We start from the raw sequence: 27,514 nt of genomic DNA on the forward strand, positions 1-27,514 counted from the left end.
ATAAAAACTCAAACCCCTAAACGTTAAGCTTAAAAGTTAAAATAAGAACATGTTTGAAGACATTAACATGAATGTTCAAGTTGTCGAGTCTAAATCTCATCAAATTTATAGTTCAATTATAGTAGTGGCTGTAATAGTAATCTTCTAGACCAGGAGAAAGTTGTACAAATTAACTTGGACAAAGCTTAAGAGTGTGTTTGGATGGAGCATTTTAATGAGGGAAAGTAATGTTTTGAGGGAATTTAAAATGATTTGACCAAAATCTATTGTTTGGATACAAAAATGAAGAATTGTTAAAATGATGGAAATTTATGGAGTATTTCATCTAAGTTAAATTTAATCATTTTAAAATGACACCAAAAACCAAAGAATTTGAAAGTCCTCTCATGTTCCATAGAATGTATTTGTTATTATTATTTCTTCAAAATTTACAAATTGGTCCTCATATTTTTCAAAATTATAAAATTGACCCCAAAAAATTTAAAAAATTGCAAATTAGTCCTTAATAATTTTTAAATTTTACAATTTGGTCCTTCAAATTTTTAAAAATTGCAATTTGGTCCCTACTTTTCAATTTTTTAATTTGGTCCAAAAAAATTATATTTTATAAAAAATGACCCAAAAAATTGAACAATGAATTACCTTAATACTTCATCCAAACAAAATAATTTAAAATCAATGGATTTCAATTGAATCATTTAAATTGCTTAGAATTTTAAATTCCTTTAAAATTTTCAATTACCTCATCCAAACACACTCAAGAGACTCTGGATGAGGTAATTATTATTTTTAAAGAATTTAAAATGTTAGACAATCTGAATGCTTCAATTAAATTCTTTTTATTTTTAAATTCTTTTATTTAAATAGAATAATGAATAAAATTCTTCATTGTTTAGTTTTTGGGCCATATTTTTTTTGTCTTGGGTCAAACTCAAAATTTGAAAAAAGGGACTAATTTCCAAAACCTTCATCAGAATATCTGCAGGTTGGAAGGAGCTCGTAAGCAGGGGCGGAGCCAAGGCCCAGCCAGCCCGGGCAAGCGCCCGGGCTCAACCCCTATTTTCTTTGTACTCTTCCAATTTAATAGTCGGTTTTTAGATAAAATCAAAGGTAAAATTATAGGCAAAATTAGTAAAAATAAGGTGTGAAAAATTAAAACAGATGAATAATAAATGGTGTAAATTTTTGCCCAGGCTGTGTAAAATTTCTGGCTCCACCACTGCTCGTAAGTTGGAAGGAGTTTTTCCGAACAACGTGAAAATATATGTCAATGTGCTCAGGTAGTTTGTGAAATGTTGAATTGGCTGCAATATACATTGGTTATCACAATAATGGAGGGCATGTGAAATGAATGGGATTTGCAGTAAAAAGTTACAATAACCATTTCACCAAGCTTAGTTGCTAAGGCACGAAACTCAACTTCAAAAGATGATTGGGATGTAACATTTTGTTTCTTCGATTTCTATGAGACTAAAGAGTATCCTAAAAATAAAATAACAACCAGTCACGGATTTACGAGTTGCAGGGCAAGACACTCAATCAGAATCACTGCAACCTTTAAAATGAAGGATGGAAGAAGTAGGATAAAGTAACAATTAGGCAGGAAAGTTCTTGATGGGCAACTTTTAAATGAGTGGTAGTAAGTGATGCCGTGAACTAGCATAGTTGCTAAAGTGCCTAAGTAATGTCAGTGACAACTAGCTTGCTTCATACCATATAAAGATTAAGAAGACAACAAACTTGACCGGAATTAGGGACAGTAAGACCTTTAGGAGCGATCATGTAGACTTCTTCATGGAGATCTTCATGCAAGAGAGCAGTGTTAATATCAAGTTGTTGAAGAGACCAATTTTGTATGGCAATAATGGAAAGTAACGGCCGAACAATTTCCAATTTAGCCATAGGGGAGAATGTGTCAAAAAGTATTTTCCTTCAGTTTGGGTTCAACCTCTTGCAACCAAACAAGCTTTTACTGTTCAATAGATCCATCAATCGTATACATGACCATGTAATCCCACTTACACCCAGTAGGCGTTTTATCAGGGGGAAGATCAACAATTTCCCAAGTGTTGTTGAGTTGAAGGGACTGGAATTCACTAGCCATAGCTGCCAACCAGTGATCATGCTTGGTTTGGGGAATAAAGTTTTTATAAATAGGAGAGTTTGTCATATTGTATCACAAAGTGAAGAGGATAAGGTGTAGACGTAGTAGTGACATTGTTCAATACGCAGTATCAAGACTAGTTTGGGGAATAATATCCATACTAGATTCTGAAGTAGGTGTTTTTGAAAAAGATGTTCTTTGGGTGGCAAGTTCAATTAGTTAAGAAAATTAAGAATCAAAGAGGGTTAATGTGTCATCATGGACAGTTTGTGGCTTAATAGTGTTGGTGGCAGTAGAATCAATAAAGGGGAAAGAATCTTCATCGAAAACTACATTTCTTAAAAGAAAATATTGTCGAGGAGCAAGATCCATGAAACCATAACCTTTGATCCCTTGTTTATAGCTTAAAAAGATGGATTTTCAGGATCTTTGATTCAATTTTTGCGTGCCTTGCAAAAGGTAGAGGCAAAGCAACCAAAGAGATTGAATTGTTGAAAATCTGGGACACTTGTGAAAATCTGTAAAACATTCTTCAGGCGCCAGACATTGAAGGATCCTATAATAGACAACATATACATAATTAGTAGAAGTATTGTGGAACATAAACACAACATAGAAATGTAAGAGCTAGCTAATGCGCCCTTAAGTTTAGAAGTGTTAATCTTGAAAACTTACATTAGTTATTAAAATTGAAATACCTATCAATGCTTTTTCATCCAAGTAATTCCTGTTTCCTGCTGGTACGATCATTTTTCTTCCTTATTTTTTTATAAACACCTCTTCTTGAACTTCAGTCCTTCCCTCCCAAATATCATCTGTAATTTTCTCTCTTTGTGTCTTCATGCATCATGTGCCCTTTTCTATCCACTATTATAGGTTTATAATCCACCCTTTTTTAGGTATTAAAATTGTAATTACCTTTTACCAGACATTTCCACCTCTCCATTTGATCACGCTTGGTCAAAAGAATGGAAAGGGAAGCCTGATCCTCTGCAAAAATTGTTGAGTTTTAACGTGATGGATAACATATGAAGAGGTCATGAATCCTTATCAATAAACAAAACAATCCAGAATCAGATCATCAATATATGCTTATAAATGCACTCAAATCATTTCAGTGCTGAAAAGATAAATTCACAATATGCTAGTGTGTTCTTCTCACTTCAAAGGAGATTGTTCACAGAAGTCCTGTACCTAAGCTCCAATAGCAGTCATCAGGCTTCACAGTGCAATAAACTTACAATAAATATGCACAACCAAATTCCGATCAAAATTGCGAAATTCCAGTATTTAGCGTGGCTGAGTTCCGGTTAAATTTTCATCAGAACCCTCACCAATAATCACCACAAGAGCAAAGACCATCTTTAAAATGGTGGAATCTATTAGTATCTCTAACAACAATTTCACGTTTGACTATTTTGGAGATTAACTTTGCAGCAATGTGACAATCTCCACAAACACGGAGGTTTTTGGTAATTCTGATTTGATACTCTTGTGTATTCAAAAGAGCAAATACAATAGCTAACTTTTCACTGTGAACAGCTAGATGGCCTTCCTTATCCTCCTCCTCCACATCATGAAGTGCTGAATCAGTCTCAGGTACATATCCTAACTCTTTCATCTTCCCCACCAGCACACTTAGCTCTTCATATATTTCCTTCGACTGCGGATGTGATGTGTCGCCCGCAAGAAATGTATGAACTTGATTGTTTAGCTCAACATTACTGATGCCGGGAGTTTTCCGAATTTTTCTTCTCTTCATTACTGATCGGATTTCCGTTACTTCTTTCCATCTACCAGCCTTGGCATAAATATTCGATAACAAAACATAGTAACCAGATTGCTCGGGAGCTAGTTGAAGTAGGTTGTCAGCTGCTAAAAGTCCAATATCCATGTTTAAATATACCCTGCAAGAGCTAAGAAGTGTCCCCCAAACTCTTTCATTTGGCTCAATTGGCATTTGTTTGATAAAATTATAGGCCTCATCTACACAGCCGGCACGTCCTAATAGATCAACCAGACAAGCATAGTGTTCGATTCTTGGTGTTATTCTAAAATCATCTCTCATCTGTTTGAAGTAAAACTTCCCTTCATCCAATAATCCTGAATGGCTACAAGCCGAGAGAATTGCGACGAATGCAATAGAATCTGGAGTTTGGCCTGAATTTAGCATTTCTGTGAAGAGTTCCACAGCATTACACCCTTGACCAGTCATACCATAAGAAGATATCAATGAAGTCCATGATGCAACATCACGGAATTTCATTCTGTCAAACACTCTTTTTGCATCTTCCAAACATCCACACCTTGCGTACATGTCGATCAAAGAATTCTCCAGTAGCAAATTTGGACGTAATTTCTTCCTCTCAACATACTCATGAATCCTCCTTCCTAACAACAATGCCGAAAGATCCCCACATGCCGGAAGAACACTAGCACATGTGATTGCATCCGGTTCCACTCCACTTTTCTCCATTCGCAAATACAAATCCACAGCATTTCCAGGCATGGAATTTTTCATATAAACTCTTATCATCACATTCCACGATACCAAATTCTTCCTCTCCAAATTCACAAAAATCTTCTCAACATACAAAACATTCTCCAGCGAAGTGTTAGCTACAGCCGGCATAAGACTAGCCATCGTACCTCCATCCGGTCTCTGTCCCAAATCCTCCATTTCCCTACAAATCTCCAACGCATCATCAAATCGTTCATTCTGTGCATACCCCGCAACCATCGAGTTCCACGAAACAACATCCCTACAAAACATCTCATCAAACACACGTCGCGCCTCAACCAAACACCCACATTTCCCATACATAGCAATAAGACCATTCCCAACAAACAAATTCAAATCCATCCGAACCTTCAAAACAGCTCCATGAATCAACAACCCGTAGCTCAAATTCTCCGAGCAAGAGCAAGCCTTAAGAACACAAGGGTAAGTATAATTATCAGGCCTAAACCCTCCATTAACCATGTCCTTAAAAACAAACAGCCCATCATTGTACTGGTGGTTATTCACGTAACTTCTAATCATGACATTGTAGAAAATAACATTCCTCTCAGACATTTCATCAAACACCTTGCGTGTCAACGCGGGTTCTCCACAAGCGGCATATGCTCTCATGAGTTTGATTCCTAGAGATGGATTTTGGTGTGAATTGAGATGGAAAATCTTGGAGTGGAGATTTTTCAAGGTTTTGATGTCTGGATTTTGGTCTAGTGTTTTTGCTAGAAGTTCCAAAGGAAGAAGTGGGTTTTGTAGGGGTGTTATTGATTTGTGGAATGAAGAAACTAATGCTTGTAATTCTGAAAAGTGGTGAGATAGCTTGTGAAAAGGTAACATTTCATAAGAGAGAGGGAACTTGAGAAGCTCTGCTGGCAAGATATAGAATGGGCATATGGCGCGGTTCAGATGAAAATTTATGTTTAAGTCACCAAGCTGACGGATGCGCGGTGATTGTCTCGTCACTGGTCCATGCAGAGTAACTTGATGCTGTTCGCCGAAGGTATGGAAGAGAGTGGTCGAGGAAGGGAAATGGATTGTATAACTTAGCACGGGAAAGGCAATGTGACCCTTACTTGTTCTAATAACTCGTTCGTCATGCTTTATTAGGAACGATTAACAAATTATCAAAATACATCATCGACACAGTGGCATGTCATTCAATGGTATCGTAAGACATCACCAAAACATAAATCAAACGATACATAATCCAAAACAGTAAAATAGAGTATCATAAGTAACTCTTAAGTCTATCGTTCCCCAATGTTACAAATCAGAGGATGACTCGACACAGACTACGGACTAGCCTATGAGCTATCCTCACAAAATCAAGATGCCGCTACTCCTTAATCTGAAAATGTCAACATGTAAGGGTGAGTCTCATTCAAAATTAATAAGTATTATACAGTCATAAGTAATAAAACATCATAGCATTATCATTCACCCAACCACAACATGTATTCAGATTTTATAACAACTGATCACACACCAAAATCAAACACATCACCAAGTATAATATACAATCATTTGATCATACTATATTATCATGCACATGAATGACTAACACTATGCATGTGGTACCATACATGGGCTAAACCCATCCAACTGATCTTTCATCATCAAGATACAGTCCAACCGGCACAAATTTCGCACAATGAGAATTATGCCCACCATTTGATCCACAACATCACCGGGATCCATCATCAAAATGCGAATGAATGAATGTACACATATGACATACTTATAACATCATCGATCCCATGCTTCACATCGTCTCATTACAACTCACCATTTCATCACCAATAAGCATGCACATGTATTAACAATCATTCAGTCATATCACATATAATCATGTCAAAACACCACCCAATCAAAATGAAATTCAAAGTGGCTACACCACCACAACAACACATTGTTACATTCACACATATGTGTACACAATGATATAGTCCATTAGTTAAATTAAATCAACATTTAAAATCAAATAGGACCACTGCCCATTTCATCAACTCATCATCTAAAGCTTTAAATTAGCTTCGCAGCGTTCGAAACGACGCTCAAAACGGATGTACGGTCTGAAAGTTATGACCTCCGGAAAATTTGTCAAAAATTGGATGTTATGCGTCGACGCAAAACCCCCTTCAGGTCGACGCATTAGATTTCCTGTCCCCCTCGGATATGCGCACGCCGACCCATGAGTCGACTCATGCTGGCCTTTTGATAACCGATAGGTCGACGCATGTATCACATAGGTCGACGCACACTGCGCAGATGCAGAATTTTTCTGCGATTTTAACATATTTCTTCTCCCAATCTCATCCAAATCGCACCAAAACAGACACATACCAAAACCTCATCAATTAACATAACATAATACAAATATAACACGTTTTAGAAGTCATCTAACACCAAACCATTCATCAAATTCATCAATTGTATCAAATCAACATAAACAACCTAAATTCCCCAAAACCCAAACATGCAATTGAACCAAATAACAATCCTAATCAGTTCACTACCCCTGATTATATAATAATCACTAACCCGAAGAGCCCCCCTTACCTTTGAGTCGAATCTTCGAAGGTCCTCTTCTTCCTCTTCTTCTCCTTTTCACGTATCTTCTCTTTTTCTCAGACTTTTGCTCTTTTTCTTCTAACTTCCTTCCTTTTTCCAATTTCCCTTATTTTATGAAAAATAGAAAATATCTCAATAAGGCTTACATAGTTAACACCTCCCCTTTGCTAACCACTACACTAAGCCCAGTTGTTTATTTCTACAATATTCCTCAATAATTTACCAAAATGCCAATTAATCCAATTAAATAATTTAAAATCTAATTAAATTAAATAATGGAAAATATGGGGTGTTATAGGAAGCATAAAATTATTCCCTTGATCAAAAAATATGTTTATTATTGATAATGAAAAATTGTATATTGCCAAATATCATTTAGCCTCTATATAATGGACTATATGACAGTTACAAAAGAGTGGAAAAGAAAATGGGCCTAAAAGAAAATAAAAGCATTAAGTGGGCTGGACAGGTATTTTGACACCCCCCTCAAACTGGAGTGTATATTTAACAGTCCTAGTTTGGATACACAAGAGTTGAAAGGGCCAAGGTGGAGGGCTTTTGTAAACATGTCGACAAATTGGTTTTCAGAGTTGATGGGCATGAGATGGATTGTCTTGTCTTGCATTTTGTTGCGCACGAGATGGCAGTCCATTTCGAATGTGCTTTGTGCGTTCATGGAATATGGGATTTGTGGCGATGTGTATGGTACTTCTGTTGTCGCAGTATAGAGTAACAGATTGGGGATGTGGAATTCTGAAGTCTTTTAGCAGGTATAGAAGTCATTGTGCTTTGCAGGAAGTATTCGCAAGTGCTCTATATTCGGCCTCTAATGAAGATCTGGATACGACGGGCTGTTTCTTTGTTTTCCAACTTAAGAGGTTGTTTCCAAGGAAGAAACAGAAATTTGTTGTGGAACGTCTCATTGTGTGGCAAGCACCCCAATCGGAGTCCGTGAAACCGGTTAGCTGAAGTGTTGAGTTCCGTTTGAAGTGCAGTCCAAGGGCAGGTTCATTTTTGAGATACTGTATTATCCTGTGTGCTGCAGTGAGATGGGTTTGTGTTGGTTGTGCAAGATGTTGGCTCAACCTGCAAATAGAAAAACGATATCAGGGCGGGAGTGTGTGAGATAAAGTAACTTACCAATGATGCTGCAGAATGTAGAAGGATCTAGCAGCTTTGCTTCGTCGGGATTATCAAGTTTCAGTCCTGGTTCAAAAGGGGTAGAAGCTGGTTTGGCAGCAAGCATCCCTGTAGCTTCAAGTAGTTCGAGGTAATATTTGCATTGACATAAGGTGATGCCCTTTGATGAATGGGCAATCTCAAATCCAAGAAAATATTTTAGTTTGCCCATGCCCTTGATGCTGAATTTATGGTCAAGAATGCGTTTTATTGCATTGATTTCAGAAAGTGCAGTACCTACGAGTATTAAATCGTCTACATATACTAATATAACAGTGAAGCAGACAGTAGTGAATTTGGTAAATAACGAATAATTTGATTTTGATTGGGAATAACCTACGTTTAATAAAGTAAGGGTAAGTTTGTGATTCCATTGGCGGCTGGCCTGTTTGAGGCCATAGATGGATTTTTTTAGACGACATACCATGTTCTTAGATATTTTCATGCCCGGTGGAAGTTTCATGTAGACCTCTTCCTCAAGGTCTCCATGGAGGAAGGTCGTATTTATGTTGAGCTGGTGAATGTGCCAGTTGGAGGTAGCTGCAATGGACAGTAAAAGGTGTATGGTTGTCATTTTGATGACGGGGCTGGATGTTTCGAGGTAGTCAAGGCCTTCGGTTTGGTTAAAACCTTTAGCGACTAGTTTATACTTATATTTATCAATGGTGCCATTAGGATTATATTTAAGTTTGAATATCCATTTACAGCCAATGGCTTTTTTATGGGGAGAAAAAGGAGTGATGGTCCAGGTTTGTGTGTCAGTTAGGGATTGTAACTCATTTTGCATGGCTTGTTGCCAATGAGGGATGGTAATGGCTATGGAGTAGGAAGAAGGTTCAGTGGTAGTGGTGATGTTTAAGTTAAAGAGTTTGTGGGGAAGAGATAATTTATCATATCATAAATAATCAGCCAAAGGATAGGGAATTGATCGGTAAAATAGCAAGTGTACTATTTTGCCTCTGTAGTAATAATAGGGAAATTCCCCAAATGTCGATCTCAAGGACTGCACGTTAATATCAAGTTTCAATAGTGGTTCAATTAAACAAAAACTATATTTGGAGTTTTGATTTGCAATTATAAATTAACAATAAATAAAAATGACAGAAAATTGACTAAGCGGTTTTAACAAATATGAGAGCATGCTAGGGTAAAGTGTATGATTTGCCCTGTATTAACCTTGAATTTTGATTTCTTCAACAAGTTCATAACCTTTAATTACCGCCCTTTAGATTATTTTCCCCTAAGTCCTTAGTGGGAAAACCTTTGAACATTCATCCTAAATCCTAAGTCCTTAGAGAATTCTGATGAAATCAAGCCTTTATGTTATCAAGAGTTAATCGGTAACTATAGGTTATCCCTAGTCCTAGGTGATATCTACTATAGTCTAATCGTACAAAACCTTAACAACCGCTGTCCAGCTGGTTGTTAACCGTAAATCAATCTTGTTGGTCCGACAAAGAAAGCATAAAAACCATGTACAATTAAATTAAATAAGAAAATAAATCTATTGATGAACTCAAGAATTCAAAATCATTACATAATCAAATCAAGGACACCCCCTAGCATTAGGGTTTAGTTACTCATATTGTTCAAAGAAAACAAAATATAAAATAGAGACATTACAGGAATTGAGATGAAAGTTGATCTTCAATCGCTTCCGTTCTTGAAAACCTTCTCTCCCAAACCCTTATTTTCTCCAATCTTCAATAGTGTCTTCTCCTCACCAAAAAGTCCTTCTCCTTGTCTCTCAAATCACTTTTAACTTCTCTAGGTTTTCAGATCCCAGCCAGAATACCAAAATTGCCCCTGGGTCTTTAAAATTGTAAAAACATCAAAATTCAGAAATTCTGTCCGCACAGGCTGACACGTCTGTGTCACTTGACACGGTCTGACCGTGTCCGTCTCTGCCTATTTTGGCTTTGACTTCAACATCAAAGTTGTAGCCCTTTTCGTTAGCGAAATTTTGCCATCGGAACCGCGTCATTCCGAGTTATGAAGCTCCAGTTATGATCAAAATACTACACGCATGTCACGATTTTCAGCTTCTTTTACACCAAGACTTGTGCAATTTCCATCTGATCCAGAATTAACCTACAACCACCAAGTAGAGAGATCAAAAGCATCTAAAAAGACATGATAAAGGGCACAAAAACATAATGCAAGCAATTAACTAATATTAAAGGAATCAACGAAAAACTCTTGAAAACAACCACAAAGTGTTACCAAGTATGACGATCTTATGCCGAATTTATGACGAAATTAAGTAGAAATGGTGACCGATCACAACCCCAAACTTATCTTATTGCTTGTCCTCAAGTGATGCAAGAGATCAAACCGAGGTCACCTTAAACTTTTCTTTTCCACAACATAGTCGATGTCTTTCGCAACTTACTTCCCTTTCTTGATTAAGCTTTTGGACTTATCGAACCTTGTTGTCCATCACACTTCACAACAGAGTGTATTTCACCTGCAAACTTTTCACACTTCTCACATTGTCTCTCGGGGTTAGAGTGCTTTTCGCTCAACATCACGATATGCAATATCAACCCTTGACTTTGCATACATCCTACTTTCACTATACAAAAAGAATTCACACACTTTTGAGGACTTTTTAGGTTGTAACGGGGCTGAGGTGGAAGGAAGGATAAACAAGAGATTGATATGCAAATGGTTTATGAACTAGCACTTATGTTATTTTTCTTGTCTTTGTGTTCGATTTTGTGTGATGGGGTTTCTTCTTAGACTCTCCTTTTTACCTAATTACCGGGTAATCAACATCGTTCGAGTCTTTCAAATCTTTTTAGGCAAGTGTTTCAAACTATTTTTTTTCTTTTTTTTTCTTGTGCTTTACACACTTTTTTTTTTTTTTTATATCACACTTGCCTTTTATTTTCTTAAGCACCACCCCAAACTTACAATTTCACACAAGTTCAAAAGAAACAATAATTACACAAGTGCCAAACAAAAATGATAGAATTATGGTTAAGGATGACATGTGTGGGTTTAACAAACAAGGGGGGATGGCTCAACGGGTTTAACGAGGGATAAAACAAAAATAAATGAAGGACGGAAAGGCTCTGGGGAGAACAAACAAGTGCCTCAGTGTGTGATTTCATATTTGTACTGTGTCGGCAGGACAAACGCAAAATTAGAGAGATAAAGTCATACCTAATTTCACTCTCATGATGATCTTTACATGTGTTTGGCTTTTTATGTTCCTCACCATGTAAGCTAAGTTTACAGTTTCATCACACCCTTTATATCATGTGACTTCCTTTCCGGCTCGATTTCACCACTTACCTTCTCAGTCTAGTTCTTCAAGTTGCGTCCGACACTTTCGGCTATGTCCACTTCCAAAGTACCTCGAGAGATTAAGTTCGGGTTGCACCTTTCCTCCACTAACTACCAATCATCATTCATTCGGCATCCATCACTCAATTTATAACACAATGTCAACACAACACACAAACAAAAAACAAAAATGGAAAACAACTAAAAGCAAATGAAAAGAACCCCTCCCACACTTAAACTAAACATTGGCCTCAATGTTTTAGAACAAGCCTTGGAGAGGTTACTTACAGAGGGTATTTCACTCCAATGATCACTTCCGAGCTTTCACTAGAGATGCCCTCTTTTATTTCCTGAAAATAAAACAAACAAATAGAGAAATTAATTATTAAAACCGTGGGTTGCCTCCCACGGAGCGCTTCGTTTAACGTCGCATGGCTCGACGGTCCATTCCTCTTGTTAGGGTGGCATATATGACACAAAGAACACATCATCTTTTTTCTTTCTTTTGTTTGGTAGCAATCCCATGAACTTAAAGTACTGATGATGTTGTTGCCAAATCCTTTTTAGCTGGACTTTATTAAACAAGGCACAAATGTCTTCCAATACTTTGTCAATTTCTTGTCTTTCATCTGCCTTGTTATAAAAATAGTTTTTGGGGATACTCTTTTGTTGAAGATTTTCTTGTGGGATGTCCACATCTTCAAAAATTGTTAAATTTGTGGTTTTATCCAAAACTCGATCATCTTCAAGTTTCCTTATTTCTTCTTCCCCATATTTCTTTTTTACCTCAAATTCTTATATTCTTACTGCATCCTCTTCATCTGATGTTATGCATTTTTCTCTTGGTTCAACATATTCTTCTTCCAACTCTAACTTTCTCCAAATAAACCTATCTGGATAAAAGTTAGCTTCCTTACATTCATTCATAAGGATTCTTACCTCCTTCTTATATGCTTTAAAAATTTTAGTCGCCTCTTCTAAAGTGACTCCCGAATCAGGCGACCAACATGCAGGAGATATAGGTGGCAATGTATCAAAACAATACATAGCTACAAAACTCAGACAATTTGTTAGTAGCAAAGTATAGAAGAATTCATGAAGCAAAAATAATCAGATTTTTTTTCTTTTTTTTTTATAATAAAATCAAATTCAAATAAACAAAAACTGAAAACAAAATTTTAGTTGACGAGCAACAAAATTTTAATTGAACTAAAATTAAAACTCTATATTTTTGGCAGTCCCCGGCAACGGCGCCAAAAACTTGATCGGTAAAATAGCAAGTGTACTATTTTGCCTCTGTAGTAATAATAGGGAAATTCCCCAAATGCCGATCTCAAGGACTGCACGTTAATATCGAGTTTCAATAGTGGTTCAATTAAACAAAAACTATATTTGGAGTTTTGATTTGCAATTATAAATTAACAATAAATAAAAATGACAGAAAATTGACTAAGTGGTTTTAACAAATATGAGAGCATGCTAGGGTAAAGTGTATGATTTGCCCTGTATTAACCTTGAATTTTGATTTCTTCAACAAGTTCATAACCTTTAGTTACCGCCCTTTAGATTATTTTCCCCTAAGTCCTTAGTGGGAAAACCTTTGAACATTCATCCTAAATCCTAAGTCCTTAGAGAATTATGATGAAATCAAGCCTTTATGTTATCAAGAGTTAATCGGTAACTATAGGTTATCCCTAGTCCTAGGTGATATCTACTATAGTCTAATCGTACAAAAACCTTAACAACCGCTGTCCAGCTGGTTATTAACCGTAAATCAATCTTGTTGGTCCGACAAAGAAAGCATAAAAACCTTGTACAATTAAATTAAATAAGAAAATAAATCTATTGATGAACTCAAGAATTCAAAATCATTACATAATCAAATCAAGGACACCCCCTAGCATTAGGGTTTAGTTACTCATATTGTTCAAAGAAAACAAAATATAAAATAGAGACATTACAGGAATTGAGATGAAAGTTGATCTTCAATCGCTTCCGTTCTTGAAAACCTTCTTCTCTCCCAAACCCTTATTTTCTCCAATCTTCAATAGTGTCTTCTCCTCACCAAAAAGTCCTTCTCCTTGTCTCTCAAATCACTTTTAACTTCTCTAGGTTTTCAGATCCCAGCCAGAATACCAAAATTGCCCCTGGGTCTTTAAAATTGTAAAAACATCAAAATTCAGAAATTCTGTCCGCACAGGCTGACACGGCCGTGTCACTTGACACGGTCTGACCGTGTCCGTCTATGCCTATTTTGGCTTTGACTTCAACATCAAAGTTGTAGCCCTTTTCGTTAGCGAAATTTTGCCACCTGAACCGCGTCATTCCGAGTTACGAAGCTCCAGTTATGATCAAAATACTACACGCATGTCACGAATTTCAATCATCTCACTCCACCAGCGATTGGCTCTCTCCACGCGCGTGTCTTATTCCTGTTGGTCGGTCAGAATTTCAATCATCTCACTCCACCAGCGATTGGCTCTCCCAAGGGGTTCTGGGTCCCATTTTGAATGTTTTATTTGACTTATCCATTAATCTATTTGATTGCAATATATTGTATTCAATGTATTACTCCAACGACTAACCACTTGTAGCACAGTTGGGAACAAGCAAATCTTGGTAATGGAGAAGGCCAGAGTTCGATCCATACGCAAGACGTATTTTTTCTCAAATTATCTGATTGTAGATCCAACGCAACGCACTCACGCGTGACTACCATGTGCTTCACGTTCCAACCTTCAGATCTCCCCAGTATCATATCTAACGTCCCAGGATCTGCAACTCCAGGATGCACCCTCAGAACCCTCCCTCACAGGATCCTGCACGCCCAGCTATGTCTTTTTTTTATTCTTCTTCTTTTATTTGTTTTGTTTGTTTATTTATTATTTCTTCTACTTTTATATTCTAACCAAAGAATTACCAAAAGTATTCTAACCATTAGGTTAAACCTTTTAATTAAAATAATTCAGTAATTAGAATTAGATAAATATTTATGTTTTAATTTTAATTTAATTAGTTAAATAATTAGAATTGCTTTTTTTTTTTTAGGTTTTATTATATTATTAAATTAATTAATTTAATAATTAGAATTTAGATTAACTTTAGGTTAAATAAATTAGGATTAATTTTAGTTTGTAATAATTTTAATTGTTTAGATAATTTAGTACAGTTAAGCTTAGTAATTACTGGTAGGTGTTGCCCATTAACCCTAGTCTAGGTTTTTACCTATTTCCTCTATTAACTCTGGTTAACTTTTGGCCTATTCAAAGCTTGCCTTTTGCCTCGCCTTTTATTTTTTTACCATTTTAATTTTTAATCTGCTACGTTATAATTGTTGAGGACTATAATGCACTAACCCATTTTTCTTATTTGTGCCCAATTTTCAGGGTTAATCAAAGGTCTTCCGACTACGCGCCATGGCAATCGAAAAGCTAAGTTTTAATCCTTTTCTTATTTAAATTTTATTTTAATTTTTGCCTTATAGGTTAAATCAAGGTTTATTTTCAATGTCAAGGAATTTCACATACACTTGATAACACGATTTTATATCGTATATTTAGCTTGAAATCCGTAGATATTTATAGCATTTTCCGTTTAATATATTGTTTTATTACGATATTATGCGAGTATTTACTTTGTTTCAGGTTTTACACTCTTATTGAGACTATTTGTGAAAAGGAGAAGAAATGGAGCTAAAATGACCACTATTTGTGCCTAAAAGATGAAAAAGGGGTGCTGAAGTGAAAAAGAGGTGCAAAAAGGAGACCCAAAGGCCCAAAGAGACAGACCAGCCCACGAAGGAGCTGGAAAGACCTAAAGAGCATGTGGAGACGCCCGTCTCCAACGTCTCTCTCTGCCACGTCACGATGAGGAGACGCCCGTCTCCAGCTCTCCCTATATTTTCTCCACTTGAGACGCACGTCTCAAGTCGTGTGCTGAGTCTCCCTAAAGAAGTGGAGACGTGCGTCTCCAAGCCCCAGTCTGAGAAGTTCCTACTTTCACGCATTCCAACTGCAAAGGCTCGCCTATAAATAGAGGCAGCCACTTCACTTCAAACGGTCCGATTTTTCTGCTAACGAAGTGCTGCCGAAATTGTTCCGCGATTGCTATTTTTCTTCCTGCTTTCATTTAAACAGTCTTATTTTCTCATAACAATTTCTACACCGGAAATTGTTGTGAACCTTTTATAAATCTAGCCTTACGTTAGATTTATCATTTTAATTCCTTGTTTTTAATTTCTGTCCATTTAATTCCGAAGAACGATCCAGCCAACCTGTGGTGGAAGTTCGATACTTCAAGATTCAATTGCAATTTATTTTATTCAGGTTTATTATTTACCGCCTTTATTTATATTATTATTGCATGATATATTATATGCCATTTAACATTCCTTTTATTATAAGCCAAATTAATTTATGCATGCTTAACCGTATTAATATGTCTGGCTAATTAACTAAGATATCGGTATGTAAAGTAAGTTAACTGTGGGATCCGAAATAAATTGGCTTAATTATATTTTATTAAATATCACTTGTTTTTGGTTTGTATGTCTAATTTAATTAGTAAGTCTTAAAACCAATAGAGCGAAAGTTTGAGGGGTTAAGACGGTCAAAGGTTAAAATCAATAGAGCGAAAGTTTGAGATCTTTAACTGGATAGTAGACATAGGACATTAGTTTTAAGGATGGAGAAAGCGTATTAAAACTAATTAGAACTTATTTATTTTCAAAAAATGTTTTTACACCCGAGCGGGATGGCGAAAGCGTACGTTAGGGATATTAGCATGTTCCGAGTCAACAGAGCAAAAGTTTGAGATTAGAAGATTTAAATAGATAACAACTTCATAAAACGAGCAATTTATTAATTACGTTGTTTCCAAAGAGCTTTTCTAAAATCTAATGGGATGGCGAAAGCGTACATTACGAGTTAGTAATCTAAATCAACAGAGCGAAAGTTTGAGAGGAGGATTTTTAATCAATTGAATTAATAAAGATTTTTAATCGAATTATGCATTAGCCAATGGACCTTCGGATCACCTTAAGTTAAACGAAATACATACTGATATCCGTCTATTATTATATTTCTTAATATTCACAATCACTTTCCCTTAGGAACAATCAAAATATCAGTAGCCTTAGCTTTACATAGTAACCTTAGATAACGGTAGATCGATTCATAGTCCCTGTGGATTCGATATCTTTTAAAACTACACGACACGACTGTGCACTTGCAGTCATCAGATTAATAGACACGTAAAGTCGCGATCAAGTTTTTGGCGCCGTTGCCGGGGACTATTTAAGTCGATATCGTAACTCACTGTTACACCGTAGAGACTAGGGCAATTCTTTCCTTTCTTTCTGGACGATTGTATGCCAAATACTCGTTCACAAGGAGGAGATTTAATACAACGAATTAACAAGATCGAACGTTTCATTAACGTCAAACGTCGAGCTCGCAATCTTCCCGAAGTAGCACCAATTCCGATTAATCAGGAATTGACCTTTACTGATCAAATCAATCAAATTACCCCGAAGTTAGAGATGGCTGCTATTCGTCCTCTTAGAGACTATGCCGCTCCTTCACGCGCTGAACCGCACTCAAGTACCGCACCACCTGCGATTGAGGCGAACAATTTCGAACTGAAACCTTCGTTGGTACAAGCTGTTCAACAGAATCAATTCTCTGGAAGCCCTGCAGATGACCCCAACCTCCATTTATCTGTGTTCGTGCAATATGCCGACACTGTCAAAGCTAACAACGTTAGTTCCGAAGCTATTCGATTACGTCTCTTTCCCTTCTCCTTGAGAGATATAGCTAGAGCGTGGCTTCAATCCCTACCTTCTAATTCCATAACTACATGGGACGAACTGAAAAGAGTATTCTTAGCAAGATACTTTCCGCCTAGCAAAACCGCTATGCTAAGAGGTCAAATCAACGAATTTACCCAGAAAGATAACGAATCACTCTTCGAAGCTTGGGAACGATACAAGGACATGCTTAGACTATGCCCTCATCATGGACTCGAACCATGGCTGATCATCCATACTTTCTATGGTGGTCTCCTTTATAACACTAAAATGACTATAGATGCCGCTGCTGGCGGAGCACTAATGGACAAACCCCATAATGAAGCATACAACCTCATAGAGAACATGGCACAAAACCATTACCAATGGGGTGGAGAACGAGCCGCTCTACAGAAGACCCAAACCAAAGGAGGAATGTACGAAATAAGTGGTATAGACCGCGTTAACGCTAAAGTAGACGCTTTAACTCAAAAGATCGAAAACTTAACCATCACTCCTTCAGCCACCGCTGCTGCCGTAGCACCTAACTACGAGATTTGTGGATTAACTGGACACGCAGTTGCCGAATGTCAACTCTTGACTGGAATCCCATCTGATCAAGTAAATTATGCTCAAGGAAACCCTTATTCTAACACGTATAACCCTGGATGGAAAAACCATCCGAACTTTTCGTATAAGAACAACAACGCGTTGTACGCGCTTGGACAAGCACCTGCTGTCCCACCTGGCTATCAAAAAGCGCCTGTAGCTGCTCAAAACGCCCCTAGGAAGTCGAATCTAGAAATCATGATGGAAAACTTTATAGCTTCCCAACAACAAACCAATAAGTACTTCCTAAATCAAAACATCCACAATAGCGAGCAACTAAAACAATTATCGAACAAAGTAGATGCCTTAGCTACACATAACAAAATGTTAGAAACTCAAATTTCACAAGTAGCCCAACAACAAGCACCTACTGCTGCCCCTGCTGGCACGTTTCCTGCTCAACCACAACCTAATCCTAAAGGACATGCGAACGCGATAACATTACGAAGTGGAACGAACTACGATGGACCTATCGATCCTAGAACTCAAAACGCACCCATGTCACAACAAGAGCCAAAGGAAACCAAAAAGACATCAACTGACGATCAAACTGCTAAGACCAATGAGAACAACAACGAAGTGGAACCTGAAAAGGAAAAACCTTACGTTCCACCACCACCTTATAAGCCACCAATTCCTTACCCTCAGAGATTAGCCAAATCAAAAACCGAAGCGCAATTTAAAAATTTTGTAGAACTTCTGAAACAATTAAACATAACCATACCGTTCACAGAAGCCATAACTGAAATGCCTTCGTACGCTAAATTCTTGAAAGAAATTCTATCGAACAAAAAGAAACTCGAGGATAATGAAACTGTAACACTTACCGCTGAATGTAGCGCTATCATCCAAAATAACATGCCTCCCAAACTGAAAGATCTTGGTAGCTTTTCTATACCTTGCGTAATAGGAAAGACTATTATAGAGAAAGCCTTGTGCGACTTAGGAGCCAGTGTTAGCTTGATGCCTCTTTCAACCTGTAAGAAGCTAAATCTGGGTGAGCTTAAGGCAACGAGAATGTCTCTTCAACTAGCCGACCGTTCTGTTAAATACCCTGTAGGAATGTTAGAAAATATCCCTGTTCGTGTAGGCCAATTCTACATCCCAACTGACTTCATCATAATGGATATCCAAGAAGATTCTAACATCCCGATCATATTAGGAAGACCATTCTTAGCAACCGCTGGTGCAATTATAGACGTCAAGCGAGGAAAGCTTACCTTCGAAGTAGGAGAAGAGAAAATAGAATTTATTCTTTCCCAATTCCTAAAAGCACCTTCTATAATTGACACATGCTGCTCTGCCGACGTAATCGATGAGTGTGTAAATGAAATAAAATCCGAACCGCATAAGGAAACCGAGATCTTAAGAATTCCTATACCACCAATATTTGAAGATGACAACTGGCGTGGGGAATATCAAGATAACCACCTGAGTGAATGTTTAGCATTGACTCCTGATCATATACCTGGGCCTAAGAAACCTGCTATAGAACTTAAAACACTACCTACCGACCTTAGGTACGAATTCCTAGACGAAGAACATAACCGACCAGTTATAGTTAACGCCAATTTAGGACAAACCGAGACTGAAAAACTACTTACTGTCCTAAGAAAATACCCAACCGCTTTAGGATATAACATATCAGATCTGAAAGGAATAAGTCCTTCCATCTGTATGCACCGTATTATGCTAGAAGAAGATTGTAAAACCTCTAGGGAACATCAGAGACGAATAAATCCTATCATGAGCGATGTGGTTAAAAAGGAAATCCAAAAACTGCTAGAAGCCGGAATCATATATCCAATATCCGATAGTAAATGGGTTAGTCCTGTTCATGTCGTACCAAAGAAAGGAGGAGTTACTGTAATCACTAACGCAAAAGGCGAATCTGTAGCACAACGTACCCAAACTGGATGGAGAATGTGCATTGACTATAGGAAGCTAAACAAAGCCACCCGAAAAGACCATTTCCCTTTACCATTCATAGATCAAATGCTCGAACGCCTAGCTAAACACTCACATTTCTGTTATCTAGATGGATACTCCGGATTTTTCCAAATTCCTATCCACCCTGACGACAAAGAAAAGACCACGTTTACCTGTCCTTATGGTACATTCGCTTATAGACGAATGCCTTTTGGACTTTGCAATGCACCCGCAACCTTCCAGAGATGCATGATGGCAATATTTGCCGACTTCCTGGATGGAATAATGGAGGTCTTTATGGACGACTTCTCTGTTTGTGGAGGAAGTTTTGAAACATGTTTAGAAAACCTTGAAATGGTACTTAAACGATGCGTAAGCGTTAACCTAGTCCTTAATTGGGAAAAATGCCATTTCATGGTTCGACAAGGAATCGTACTTGGACACATCGTATCCGATAGAGGGATCGAAGTGGATAAAGCTAAAATCGAAATTATCGAAAACCTTCAACCTCCCAAAACAGTTAGAGAAATAAGGAGTTTTCTAGGACACGCTGGTTTTTACCGACGTTTCATTAAGGATTTCTCTAAAATAACCAAACCCTTAATCGAATTACTGATGAAAGACGCCGAATTCATTTTTAACGATAAATGCACTGAAGCATTCCGTACGCTTAAACAAGCATTAATCTTTGCGCCGATTATGCAACCTCCCGACTGGAATGAGCCTTTCGAAATAATGTGCGACGCAAGCGATTATGCTGTAGGAGCCGTTCTAGGGCAAAGAAAAGATAAGAAACTACATGTCATATACTATGCGAGTAGAACCCTAGACGAAGCTCAAATGAATTACGCCACGACAGAAAAAGAATTATTAGCTGTCGTATTCGCGTTAGATAAGTTCCGTTCTTACCTGAAAGGAGCCAAAATAATCATATACACTGACCATGCCGCTATTAGGTACCTCTTAACCAAGAAGGACGCCAAACCGAGACTGTTAAGATGGATCCTGTTATTACAAGAGTTCGACTTGGAAATTAAAGATAAAAAGGGGACTGAAAATGTCATAGCAGATCACCTCTCTCGACTGGAAAATCTAAAACCCGAACAAGTACCAATTGACGATGATTTCCCTTATGAAAGACTCATCGCTCATTTAGAAGCTAACGAATTAGAACCATACCATCCAATCACTGAAACCAATAAATTCGCAGAAGTAGCTTTAGCCCGCTCCGACACACCTTGGTATGCACACTTCGTAAACTACCTAGCTGCTGGTGTACTTCCTCCTGATCTGAGTTACCAACAGAAGAAGAAATTTTTCCATGACCTAAAACATTACTATTGGGACGACCCGCTCCTTTTCAAAAGAGGCCCCGATGGAATCTTTAGACGTTGTGTACCCGAGGAAGAAATAGGAAGCATAATAACACACTGTCATTCTGCACCGTGTGGAGGACACCATAGCACATCTAGAACCTGCGCCAAAATCCTTCAATCTTGACTCTTCTGGCCCAACCTGTGGAAAGACGTTTATTTTGCTGTATTAAACTGTGATAGATGCCAACGAACCGGAAATATTTCGAGACGTGACGAAATGCCTCAAAAGGGCATTCTAGAAGTAGAAATATTTGACGTCTAGGGAATAGATTTTATGGGTCCGTTTCCATCATCATTCGGAAATGAATATATACTCGTAGCTGTCGATTACGTTTCGAAATGGATAGAAGCTATCGCTTCTCCTACAAACGATACACGAGTAGTTATCAAACTCTTCAAAAACGCCATCTTTCCTAGGTTCGGTGTGCCAAGACTGGTAATTAGCGATGGTGGGTCTCATTTCATTTCAAGAATCCTTGAAAAACTCCTTCGAAAATATGGAGTAAATCATCGAATAGCTACACCATACCATCCACAAACAAGCGGACAAGTAGAAGTATCTAACCGCGAAATAAAACAAATATTGGAGAAAACTGTTGCTATATCTAGAAAGGATTGGTCATCCAAGTTAAATGAAGCTTTATGGGCTTATAGAACAGCTTTCAAAACTCCAATTGGAACCACCCCATTCAAACTCGTTTATGGAAAATCATGCCACCTTCCGGTAGAGTTAGAACATAAAGCCTATTGGGCCATTAAAAATTTAAATTTGAACTACACTGCCGCTGGTGAGAAACGACTTCTAGACATAAACGAATTAGACGAACTTAGACAAGACGCTTACGAAAACGCCAAAATCTATAAAGAGAGAACGAAAAAATGGCATGACAAGCGTATATCTAGGAAAAATTTTAGCATAGGCGATAAAGTACTTCTATTTAATTCTAGATTAAAATTCTTTCCTGGAAAGTTACGATCTAGGTGGTCTGGTCCTTTCGAAATCACTAACATATTTCCGAGCGGAGCGATAGAAATTAAAGGAGAAACTGTCAAACCTTTTGTCGTAAATGGGCAACGTCTTAAGTATTACCACCATCTCGAACACGATGAAAACATTCAAATTCTTAAACTTGACGAGCTGCCCACTCCTTCAGAAAAATGATTTTCTATTTTCAAATCGTCGAGCTTACGACATAAAACAAAGCGCTTGGTGGGAGACAACCCACAATTATTTTTATTTTTAATTTCATTTTTATTTTTATATTCTATTCTATTTTTGAATTATTTTAATTTCTCTATATTTTTATATTTTTCCTACATTTTATAATAATTACTATAATTATAACTGCTATTTTTAAATCGTGAAAATCTTTTTTTTTTATAATTATAATTATTATTATAACTTGTTACACTATTTATTTTATCTTTCTCTTTATTTTTCCTTTTTAAATAACACTAGCCTAGTTCTAACTTAATCTTAATATTTTCAACTTATAGGTTTTCTTAGACTACTAACTCATCAAGATGCAAGAAGTTGACAATATGGAAGTTGTGTTCCGTGGTAGAGGGCAAGAAGCGAGATATGCTAAGTTGGCTGAGAGGCAAATGGATTTGACTCGCTATCCTCACCACCCGACTATGGAAAGACTCGGTATCGAAGAAAGCGTCATGCACTTGCTGAACCAAAACGGTTGGACCGGTTCTCACCTGTTCCGCAAGTTTAGTACTTACCGAAAGCTCACTCTGGAATTCTTGAGCTCTTTGACTTATCTTCCTAACTGTGGACAAGGGCTGAGGAAAGGAGTTATCCTCTTTCAACTCTTTGGTTTAGAATATCAGTTTTGCATCCGAGATTTTGCTGAAATGTTAGAACTACCCCATGGATCAGATGCATACACCACAGTAGCTGAAGACAGTCTTGCATACTGGGAGTTGGAAAGATTTTGGGGCAAGATCACTGGAAACGATAACCCTGAAGAGAACGAGTTTCAATCCGAGAACATCCATAACCCTGCTTTCAGATACTTGCACAAGATCATCGCTCACTACATCTTCGGTAAACCCGATAATATTACTGAAGTTTCTAGAGAAGAGTTATTCATCATGTTCTGCACCTCTCAGAATCGTCCGGTCAACACCATCGCATTCATGCTAACAAACTTCGAGCGCATCACGCAAGGCGAAGTTTCACCTATTCTGATCGGCGGATTTGTCACTATGATTGCAATTGCCATAGGTCTGAGAACACCTCTACTTAGATTGACACCTTTTGGTTCCCACAATTCTATGGACATTCGCTTCTGTTTTAATCGAGGTATCATTGGTAACCTTGGACCTGATCAGTTTGATTTACTCATTGATAATAAAGTACTGGATCAGTTCACCTTACCAAGTCCAAGAACGAGTGTACATAACCCTACTAACTGGCTTTACTATGGTCAGATTCCTGAGAGAGAATCCTCACCTGAAACCCCACAAGCTTATGAACATTTTGATGAAGAAATGCAAGCATCGGAATCTGAGCCTGACACTCCTCCTGGATACTATGAACATGGAAATATACCCATAGATTACCTTGAACCTGAATACGAACCTATGCCTGAGGATGATCATATGCCTGAATATGAACCTCTTCCTGAAGATGAACCCATTCCTGAGTATGAGCCTGAGACTCCTACTGAAGAATATACTGAAGATATGACTGATGTCGAGCTTGAACCACAACAACCTGCTGCATCCACCGAATCAGTGAACCAAAGAAATGCTCCTCCAAGGATCGAGCCTGCTCCTAATCAGAACACACATGGGCAAGCCATCAATGCACTGCAACACGAAGTACAACATGTGCGCAACGAGTTACACACTCTGCAAATGCACTTCTTCGATTTCATCGACACCGTCAATGCTCAATTCGACGAAGTTTTCAAACACATTTATTCTAATGTGCACAACAATAGACGTGGCTAGATGTTAACGCTTAGATTATTAGATTTTATTTCTAGTTTTAGCAATTTCAAATTTCTAGTTTAGAATTTCATTTTCTGCACTTTTACATTCTGTTTCTATCAACACTCAGTACCAGTTTTAATTCCAAATGCATTATTTTATTCATTACTGCTACTGTGTTATACTGCATTTCTATTAACTGCTATATATTCTTGATTACCATTATTTTTTTTTGCTGTTAATAGTATTAAACAATGACACTGTTCTGAACTATTATTCTATACTTAATGGTATCTGTCAGAACCTGTCTAGACCAATGCATGCGTGGAGACCACCTCCCTAAGCTAGGAGACGCACGTCTCCACCTCTGTGGGACCAGAACTCAGCATGCAAAGGACAGGAGACGCACGTCTCCATACTCTGTCCCCCAGCAGACTGACTGCCTGAGACGCGCGTCTCCCAAGGGCAGCAGTCTGCATTGCATTTGACCACGCAGAAGCATCTTTACTCCCTCTTTGAATTTTGAATTTTGAATTTCAAAATTCATCATTCAATATTCTTCATTCTCCCCATTATTTCTTCCATTTAAACTCCATAAACCTCATTCATCCTCCATCATTCACCTCTTTAACTCTACATCATTTCCCATTTCTCCATTCCATTCAAACTTCAAACACCACCATAACTCCATTTTAATTCTATATTAACTCCACGATTTTCAAACCTCACTATAAAACCACACCACCACCACTCTTTTTCTTCACAATCTCCAAACCATTTTCTATTCTTCTACTCTCCACACTATCTTCTTCAAAACACATCATGCCTCTACGTTCAATCATCCGTAGTGTGCGTCCTGAGAGGCCACCTCCCGACCTTTCACATATTATCTTTTGAGAGGAAGACAACGATGCTCAAAGAACCAAATACCTCGGATTCTATGAACGTTCGGTTGTTCCCACGAAATTCGTGAACATCGAATGTCTAGAAACTCTGGGTCTCATAGATGGTGTCACCCGTTTGCTCACAAAATCTAGCCTACATCATCTCTGTACCGAACCCGTACCAACTTATGAGCCGCTCGTCTTAGAGTTCTTGAGCTCTTTCAATTACGACACTCCTTCTGATCAACCACTTTTAACCGGTAGCATCCAATTTCGGATGTTTAACCGTGAATTTACTCTGGACCAAGAAGCGGTCGCTACATATTTGCATTTTAACAATGCTCCAAATGCTCACCACACAATCTTTCAAGAACTCAATGGTCGATCTTGGGAGGAACTCGCTTTCGAATTTTGGTTTAATCTCACTGGCGAAATTCCTACCGGTTGGAGGTCTCTACATGCTTCTCATATTTAAAACCCCGCTATACGTTATTTTCAACGTGTTTTGGGGCACACTATTTTTGCAAGATCCAACAACCACAAGGTAAACCAAAATGAATTATTTTTCTTATACTGTGCGCTCAATAATATCCGTTTCAATGTCGCACCTTTTATGCTCCAACACATCCAAGGCTGCATCAACGCCCCCGCTACAAACCCCTTCCTGTTTGGCGGAATTATTACCTCCTTGGCCTGTGCCTTAGGTCTCGGTGATAACCTCATCTCCCTCTCTCATCTTATGATGCCTGCTCAATCCCTCGATCTCACTTACTGCCGTGACTCTCACTTGGTTTCACCCCGCCATGATGGCCACTACACTTTGGTCGTCAACAAAGTTCTAATTCCTTATGTCATCCTGCCATGCCCAGAGCAAATCAACATCCGTTATGTTCAGCGTTGGAGGCTTATTAATGATAATCCTCAAGATAACCAACCTGAACATCATAATGAGCCTGAGGATGCAATGGAAGAAGAATTCAACCAAGGACAAGCTGATGTCAACCAACCTCCTCCAAACAACCCTCCGCCTATCACTCTTGATGCCATGTATGCTGCTATTCAACGCCAAGACCAACTCTTTCAAGCTATGCAGACAAATCAAAACGAAACACTAAGGCTCATTCGAGAGATGCAACAAGAGCACCGTGACTACGCTATTAGGAACGAAGGTCAATACACTGAAATTGCTACACAATTGCATGATCTTAACATTCGTGTAAATGGCTCTCCTACTGATAGACGTCGTCGTGTTCGTACAAGAGGCACAAGCAGTTCCCGCAACCGCAACACTGAGGAGTAGTTCACATGCATTGAGGATACTGCATCATTTAAGTCTGGGGGAGTCGTATTATCGTTTTATTATTATTTCCTTTTAGTTTATTTCCTTTCCTTGTAATGTTTCTTTTCTAATTCAATAAAGAATATTTATGGAATTTCAAGTCTTATATGTATAATTCTGTGGCTATTACAATTTCTTCCATTTCTTGAGCCATAACAAAAATTTTACTCCGAAACGATAAACGCATAACCCCGCACGTTCGAGAAATACGAAGCTACTCAAATACTTAACACATAGAATCACAATAAAGATTCAAGACAATACCCTTATTGTCCCGACACTCTAAAACCCCCAAGTATGCGTAACCGATTTGAATACCCTTTATACCAAAACCATCGACTTTAATTTTTGAAGTAACCCTTAGTAGTTTATTCTAGCAGTCGGCACCGTCTTTGATACCAACTACGCAGAGAGTCGATGAATATAAGTGTATGATCCTTACAATAATAATTATATGCTTAATCGCTAATAAGAAATGTACCTACTAAGTAAGGTGATCCTCACAAGATCATTTAACCTAACGGTCACAAATCTCAAATACAAAGGATTTAAAAACTCATTGTTGATTGGTTCAGAAGTTATCTGGTACTGAACTTGGTAGGAAGGACTATTGTCCGATTCCTCACAATCTACAAATGAACGCTAAGGAGTATACCACATAAATGTGCCAGAACTCCATAAGAAGGATCATAGTCACTAACCGGCTACTCTGCTATGTGCGTGTCAAGATAATGGGCTTAATGTGATTGCGCGCGAATGAAAAGGGTAAAACATGATGACGAGTCAAGGTCAAGCTATAATGGCATGATTCGGATTGGTATGCACGCTGAGAGTTGTCTAGTGTCGCTACTATAAGTTTATTGCTAGGATCTGCAACATTATTTTCAAAATAAGAACACTATGTAGCTGAGTATGACCGAACGACGTGGTGGAAGCGTATTTCATTTCGCTGTCCTCCTATATTTATCTTATTATTTTGCTTGAGG

General features: G+C 37.8%; 1 protein-coding gene and 1 non-coding gene across 3 annotated transcripts; both read right to left on the reverse strand.

The window, feature by feature from the left end:
• Positions 1 to 904: 904 nt before the first annotated feature.
• On the reverse strand, positions 905 to 5,676 carry LOC131620509 (putative pentatricopeptide repeat-containing protein At3g49142). 2 transcript variants are annotated; one of them, XM_058891613.1, is made up of 2 exons: positions 2,803 to 5,676; positions 905 to 2,660 (listed from the first exon to the last, which is right to left on the reverse strand). In XM_058891613.1, exon 1 carries the CDS (start codon positions 5,454 to 5,456, stop codon positions 3,435 to 3,437), a length of 2,022 nt encoding a protein of 673 aa, XP_058747596.1. In that variant the 5' UTR covers positions 5,457 to 5,676; the 3' UTR covers positions 905 to 2,660; positions 2,803 to 3,434. The 2 variants fall into 2 exon arrangements, with proteins under 2 accessions (XP_058747596.1, XP_058747595.1); XM_058891612.1 differs by having other exon boundaries at positions 2,780 to 5,676.
• Positions 5,677 to 17,574: 11,898 nt separating this feature from the next.
• On the reverse strand, positions 17,575 to 17,681 carry LOC131621156 (small nucleolar RNA R71). The gene has a single exon (XR_009289484.1). It is a non-coding gene; the product is annotated as a small nucleolar RNA R71 (small nucleolar RNA).
• Between the last annotated feature and the right edge of the window lie 9,833 nt (positions 17,682 to 27,514).

The sequence above is a fragment of the Vicia villosa genome, linkage group LG7 (assembly GCF_029867415.1).
Source record: "Vicia villosa cultivar HV-30 ecotype Madison, WI linkage group LG7, Vvil1.0, whole genome shotgun sequence".
In the NCBI taxonomy this organism is placed as follows: domain Eukaryota; kingdom Viridiplantae; phylum Streptophyta; class Magnoliopsida; order Fabales; family Fabaceae; genus Vicia; species Vicia villosa.